General features: G+C 37.4%; 1 protein-coding gene across 2 annotated transcripts; it reads right to left on the bottom strand.

Annotated features, from left to right (window-relative positions):
* LOC131225148 (shaggy-related protein kinase alpha) lies at positions 1-7113 on the bottom strand. 2 transcript variants are annotated; one of them, XM_058220604.1, is made up of 13 exons: positions 6856-7113; positions 4052-4225; positions 3857-3949; positions 3504-3563; positions 3006-3278; positions 2409-2480; positions 2093-2149; positions 1324-1464; positions 1186-1236; positions 992-1087; positions 668-751; positions 461-563; positions 1-341 (listed from the first exon to the last, which is right to left on the bottom strand). In XM_058220604.1, exons 2-13 carry the CDS (start codon positions 4163-4165, stop codon positions 259-261), a joined length of 1227 nt encoding a protein of 408 aa, XP_058076587.1. In that variant the 5' UTR covers positions 4166-4225; positions 6856-7113; the 3' UTR covers positions 1-258. The 2 variants fall into 2 exon arrangements, with proteins under 2 accessions (XP_058076587.1, XP_058076588.1); XM_058220605.1 differs by lacking the exons at positions 4052-4225; positions 6856-7113 and having other exon boundaries at positions 3801-3941.
* Between the last annotated feature and the right edge of the window lie 200 nt (positions 7114-7313).

The raw sequence follows: 7313 nt of genomic DNA, 5'->3' as shown, positions 1-7313 counted from the left end.
AAAGGCAATCTTTCTGTTCTATATAATGATACAATCTGTGGTTTGGAAACAAGGGTTAGCAGACACCCTTCTAGGTTTCATGAGATTAGCAGACCCTTTTCAACCTGCTTTACAAAACAAAGGCAAGGAAAAAGATAACGAACAAAAGAAGAAAAGAACAAGGTTTGCTGCAGTGGGGATCGGAAACTTCAGCACTAACTTTTACACCGAAGAAGTTTTTGTGGCAAAGACCAGTTCGTACCGAGTACATGAAACACGTCATAATCCAAGGAAGGCACACTGCTTTCTCGCATGCTCTGGGATCAGCTTTACCAAAATCTCCATTGGCACCCCCTTCAGTTCTGATCACAACAATCACCACCATCCATAATCAACAACAATCAGTTAAAAGTGTTTTTGAGACATGCATTGGTACAGTAACATGATACAAACACCAATGTTGTAGTAAAAAGATTCATACCATGAGGCTTGAAGTTGAAGAGAGGAGGAAGAAAGCGTCCATTTGGTAGACGGGTATTTGGGTCCCGAAGCTCATCAAAAAATGGATGGATTAAAGCCTCCAGCTGTAACATAGTGAACATTAATATGATGGGAAACCAATGAGCGAAGAAAAAAGGCTATCCACACTGGATAGATATCCATAAAACAAGGAGATGTTTATACTTACAGCAGTACAACGTAGGTTTGGAGAGTACTGCAGAAGTCTCGAGACAAGATCCACTGCTTCAGGTGGCATGCGCTTGTGGAATATCTGACCAGGAAACATAAATGAGAAAAATGAGAAGAAAAAAATGAGGCAAAAAGCATAAGGGTGTGTTTGATTGGACCAAATATCATGAAATTTCAGAACATTTTGCATTAAATGAGACTGACTAATCATGGAAGTTCATGATACTTGCTACAACCAAACGCACCTTAAACAAAAGAGGGAACAAAAGGGAAGGGGGGGGGACACAAGCACAAAAAACATGAATGGGAAGATTGATTATACCTTGTGCCATGGGTGAGCTTTAATTTGTGGGAACTTGAATTCTGTATAGTTAGGATTCATACATTTGATTTCCTCTCTTGTTGGGGTACCCAAAACCTGCAGCAGAAATGGATGTGATGACACAGTTAATGTGAGAGAAAGAGATCAGATATCAAACGTGTTTGTCAGTTAAAATATAATGCAATCTTTGTCACCTTTATAATTTCAACAAGTTGATCAACTCCGCTCTCACCAGGAAAGAGAGGCTGCAGGAAATAGGAAAAATGAAATCATTTATCAACGGTATCTTTGAGATCGAACTAAGCATTGAGTAGTGGAAATAAGGGACCTACCTGTCCAAGCAAGAGTTCAGCCAGAACGCACCCCGCAGACCAGATATCAATGGCTGAATTGTATTCGGTGGCTCCAAATATGAGCTCTGGAGCTCTATAATACCTAGAGCAGATATAAGATATGTTTGGCTCGCCTTTTACCTGTAGACATACAAAAACAAATTATTAGATCTTCAAACATCTCAATAGAAGGGGAGTTGTTTGATAATCTGGCAGAGAATGAAGTTGATACGCAGGTACTAGGAAACTGTATACATGGCAGGCATCAACTCAAATTAAACCGACCATATTGTGGAACTCCCTGTCGCAAGTCACAGCCCCAAAATCAGATTGGTTGAACAATCCCAACATCTGACTCACTGACACATGTTCACTGAAAAAGGGCCATTGGAATTTTTCCATTTTTTACCAGCTCAGTAAAAATCCGATAGTCATATAGTCAAATAGCCATAATATTTGGTTCATGATACATCTAAAATGGGACCAATAATTTGGACAGTTTAATTTGAATTGCTTGTATTCCAGGTATGCAAGTTTCTAAGCAAGGTTTATATATCATCCACTTCCAATATGCATCACCCAACACATACCGGTATCGTCCATGAACATATCAGCTGTATTGGCCAATCCTGGTAGAGAGGCAATACAACCCTGCATGGGTGGTGGACGATTCGATATGCAAAAACAGATTTGCAAACCACATTTCTAAGTGCATGGGTATTGAAGTTTCTCTCCAGAAGTAATGACGATTCCAGATGCAAAAACATACCAAGACTTTTGCGCTCCCAAAGTCACATAGTTTCAGCTGGTGTGTATGCGGGTTTACCTGTTACAGAAAGGTTTGTCTAGTAAGATATTTTGCTTAAAATAATTGGGGAAGAAATTAAGTATGCATAACTCACATATCAAATATTTATACAGAAAAACATGATATTTTAAGGCAATGGCAGCATTAAAAACTTTGAAAAATGGTTAGGTATGAAACAGTTATATATAACATTAATATGTATTTTTTCATTATTATCAGCACGAAAGCACAACTATTTTGCAACTTGTAAGAAAATAACTGCACTTAGTAAGCATACCAGAAGATTTTGCGGCTTGATATCTCGATGACAGAGTCCAATACCATGAATGTAAGCCAATGCCCTACATATCTGCAAAAGATCAACATAAATGTTAGAACACAACCATATAAAAATACACCACTTTAAATTCCCGTGAGAAAATAGAAGCATGAAAATGTTGAAAGCTCAAGTAACGGAAATGAATTATTGACTCAAACTGGAAAGTTAAAAGCTTATCCAATCAGATCATTCTCCAAGAGAAGTATCGTAATGAAAACAATAATGGTAGAAACAGAAATAGGTAGACAGTGGAAAGAACAAATGGCTTTTATAGGAAGACATACAAAATAGAAAACCAAAAATCAACAATAAAATGACTGATATGGACCTTGTCAGAAAAGCCTCGTTTTTAATATTTTTCCGTTTCAGATGAGTCGTGCTGGTATTGACATCACAACTAGGTCTGATAACAGAGCAAGCTTCGATTCAAAACTGAGTTTTAAACATTTTTGTAGATAAAGCCCAATTCATGATATACAACAATATCTGGACAATTATATTTTTTCCAAATCCTGAGATGCTGCTTTAAGAAGTATCATTATCAGAAGCTCATACCTGGTACGTATAAAGTTTGACATATATCAGCGGCATTCGTTGGTTCATCTTGTTGTAGTGTTTGATTACACGGTGAACAGTCTCAGGTACATATTCAAGCACCAAGTTAAGATAAAGCTCATCCTTTTCAGTTGTTGAAAAGAAACAATGTTTCAGAGAGACGACATTTGGGTGGTCTAGAAGGCGCATGGTTTGCAGCTCACGGTTCTTGTACCGCTTATCCTGAAGAACCTTCTTTATCGCAACTGTTTCACCCGTCTCCAAGCACTTGGCCTGCATAACCGCCAGAAAGTAGCATAAATATATTTAGCACATTACCTTCATCCATACCAGATAATCCTAGTACCAGATGGAACTAAACCTGCCCCAATGCATGAACAAACCACATGCATGCACTTATATAATGACTCGAAAACATCTGGACAAATAAATGCACCCATGCATAGATAATCAACAAGACTTGCAAGTCTTTCCCTGGTCAAGAGAGGCAAAACATACCTGGAACACAATTCCAAATGATCCATGCCCGACAACACGCTCAGCCATGTAGCTTATAGTCTGCCAATAAAGGATTTTTTTTTAATAAGAAACCAGTCACACTTAATAAAAGACCAAGCATCCAGTTAAATTAGTAAATCACCTGGAAATTAAGAAATGATAATAACAATATTTATGGCTAAAAAAGATTCAAACATAAAGACGAAGCAATCTTGAGTTCCATACACCTTTACCACTCAGAATGAAAAAGTCAAAAAAGGAAAATGGGACCACTCATGGAAAAAAATGACAATTTACCTCAAATACTCAGGATTTTCAACATTTACTAAAGGGATGCCACCATAGCAAATTACCTGCTTTGGTTGCCCATTTCTGCCACCGATAGTTGTTACAATTATATGACCAGTCTCCGTTCCATTTCCATCTACTACAGTTGCTTCCATTTCCTACAAGGAAAAGAGAGTTCAACTTCAAAGAATGAAGCAAGAGTAAACAATACATGGGGCTACCCAACTGAAAAGCCTAAAGAATAAGCCCACAATATCTACCTTGTCATCCCTTATCTTCATGTCATTCATTTCCTCAGGTAGTCTATCCACGCCAATTGTATTTCCACTGTTGTCTCTCAAACCAGAAGCCGGCACCACACTCACCGAAGCCATTGCAGCAGATAGAAATCAAAAGAGATCACTAGATGTATTTCCTTATCCAATCACCTTCACCTGCAAAATTTTAAAAATAAAGGGGGTTAAGTGAATCATCTCAGCAAACAAGACAAGCTACAATGTCCCTCACTGATTCCAATAAGTATGTACAAGACCCACAAGAAAATAAACAAACCATTAACACGAACGTTAAATGTAAGGACAAGGTGCACCATTCAAGGACCAGAAACTAATGGCCTTCAAACGATTACATACTTAAAGAGCCCAACGGCTAAATTGAACATGCATCACCTTTACCAACATAAGTGAAGAACACCGAATAAATCAACGGTTCATTATCGCGTATGTATAATTTGTTTTAATACTTTTCCACCAAACTGACAAAAGATTCCTTCATTTTATTTTTCATGGTAGTGAAGCTGGGGTGCAATAAAGCACTGTAATTGAGCAATTGGCTCCAACAAATTGACAAACGATTGCTGTTGCCATAAATATATGGTAAATAAATCCAAAGTGTACCTCAATTTTAATAAATAGAATCACGGATCGAGACAGTGGCAAGTGCTTATATGGAGTGTTTTGTCATGACATAGAGAAGCCCTAGTTCAGTTGCAGCTATACTTCCCAATTGGTTTATAAGCAAAAAAGGCCAATAATAGGCTTCCACGTCAGAATTCAAACATGATGAATTTGCTGACTATCACAACAGTGTAGTTAATGCAAGACCCTCCCCCCACATTCGCATAGCACGCAAGCTCTAAAATCCTCCCAGAATCTTTGTATGCACTCCCCACTGATTTCCTTTGCAAAATCATCAGATCAACCCCACTTCTTCCAAATTCATTCACTGGCCTGTAGCGTCGGCTAAGAACCTAACAAAAATCCTCAACTTAGCAGCATTAATTTTCTGCAACCATACCATCCTTAGCGCACTAGATCTCATCATGACTCCAAAGTTGAGCATGGTTGGGCGAGAATAGCAATAGGATGGGGTCACCTCCTTGGCAAGGTATCTATAACGGCCACCACCATTACCTTTACGATACAAGCTTTACACTCTTTTTCTTATTGAAAATTAAAAAAAAAAAAAAACCGAAATACATGTATTGGCCCCATAATAGACCGTTACGGGGCCATCGCGACCTTTACAAGGGGCATAACAGGCCATTATGGGGGTTTTATCCATTACGGCTAGTATGATCCCATAACGTGTAACAGTTGCCACCATTACCTTTACATAACAGCCTTTACAGCCCCATAACAGCTGTTTGGCACACCGTGTTTCCCGGAAGTTGTGTTGCTCCCCTTCCCAGAGAAAGGAGTGAGCCAATATATTAGTTTAGCAGCATGCAAAAACCACGAGGTTGCAAGTTCCAGAAAAGTAAAGACAAAAATCTAACAAAATGGCAAAGCAATCAAACACGCGAGAACATCACAAGCACCAAAACGGCCAAAGCATCTCAACAATTTAGTTTCGGCTTATTTCTAGCACACAGCTGGACGAGATCCTTGTCATGCCATTTTGCAGATTCAGATCGCATAAATATGATAATTTTCAATTTAGGTCAAGAAGAACTAATTTTTCAGTCAAGTTAATGATCTCTTTGAAGAATTCAAACAAAAAAGAGAAAACAGAACAACTAGGCCGATTTCTAAAGTAAGCATGTGGATTAAAAGCTATTAGATATCTACGAATATCAAAGCACAATGAGATCAAAGTAAGGAGGCTTCCACTTCTTAAACTATAAAATCATTTTTCCTCCACATAAACCACAATAAAATACAGATATCTTACACAAAAATCAACAGATAGCTACAGATCGTACGGAAAAATATCAATAAAATAAAATAAAATCGGATCAACAAATAAAATGAAAGACATCGAGAAAGCCAGTGAAAGATTGCCTTTTCCTAATATTCCCCCACTGTATGCAGCTGAAACCAGACAAATCGCTACAAAAAGCAACAATCCACAAAGGAACGCCAACATTACCCCAGCAAAAAAATAAAAAATAAAAATCCCTATAAATCTTTTCTCGGAAAAACCACAACTGAAACCTTCCATGAATATCAAAAAACCGATAGAAGGGTAAAAAACACAAAACCTTATCGAAATCATCCAAAAATAGCAAAAAACAGCAATCGGATTTCTCAAGAAACAAAATCATTTCTCCATAAATACAAAGAAAAAACACCGATGCTCGTAAACGGGAATACCTACACATCCAAAACAACAACATAAAACCACCAGAAATAAAAGTTCCTACCCGATCCGCTTCCAGAATAGCTAGAAACGAGATCATACAAGTAAACAAAAAATACCAAAAATAGCAAAAAAAAAAAAAAAAAAAACAAACAAACAAACAAAGAAAACCGATGGAGAATACATAAATGCCTTTTCCGGAATAAAAATGTATCATCAGATCCGGTTGCAGAAAAGAAACAAACACTGGGGGTAAAAAAATCAACGAAAAACGACTTTATAAAAAAGCTGCAAAGACATGAAACCAAAGCTAGTTTCTCCGATTAATCTTCCACTCTTCTGAAAATCGGAGGCGTATTTGGAATCCACCAGCAGAAAAAGCCACGAAACAAGATAAATCAAGGCAAAAAACACCAAAAATAGCAAAAAAATCGAGAAAATTGTATGTTTGCAGAAAATGAGAGATCTGAGGGAAGAAATATACCGATCGAAGCTAGATTTCTTCGATTTATCGTCGGATATTCTGAAAATCAGTGGACATTCCGGCAACATGATCGATGAGCTATCAATGAGATAGTCGTCGTTGCCTTCTTTTCTCTTTCTCTTTTTGTAGTATTTTGAGAGAGAGAGAGCTTTTCTTTCTTCTCTTTCTTTGTGAGGAGAGGTTGGTATTGATGACAGTCAAAGGCAAAGCCCTAGAGAAGGGATTTTATTTTTTCCTCTCCCAAGACACTCTTTTTTGACCGTTCAACCCACCAGATTTTAAAGTTGAGAAATGTTCCACTGCTTCTTAGGACTATATAAGTTATAGTGATCCTAGTAGAATTAAGTATTTTTAAAGTAAAATAGATCAATCTTAACCGTTCAATAAGTTAATAAGAAATTATTTTATAGTCTAAGTTGAAAATTAATATTGATTGGAAGATCTAATCCATCATTTTT

The sequence above is a fragment of the Magnolia sinica genome, chromosome 14 (assembly GCF_029962835.1).
Source record: "Magnolia sinica isolate HGM2019 chromosome 14, MsV1, whole genome shotgun sequence".
Lineage (NCBI taxonomy): Eukaryota > Viridiplantae > Streptophyta > Magnoliopsida > Magnoliales > Magnoliaceae > Magnolia > Magnolia sinica.
Note: the sequence above shows the minus strand (reverse complement) of the source record. Positions and strands in the feature narration are given on the sequence as shown.

Bases quoted from the DNA above. Each gene is read 5' to 3' on its own strand.
- LOC131225148 (XM_058220604.1), bottom strand. From the start codon at position 4,165: ATGGCTTCGGTGAGTGTGGTGCCGGCTTCTGGTTTGAGAGACAACAGT. The intron at 2,481-3,005 runs GTATGAGCTTCT...GATCTTTTGCAG, and splicing joins TCAAACTTTATACGTACCAG to ATATGTAGGGCATTGGCTTA. The intron at 1,237-1,323 runs GTAGGTCCCTTA...TATTTCCTGCAG, and splicing joins CTGAACTCTTGCTTGGACAG to CCTCTCTTTCCTGGTGAGAG.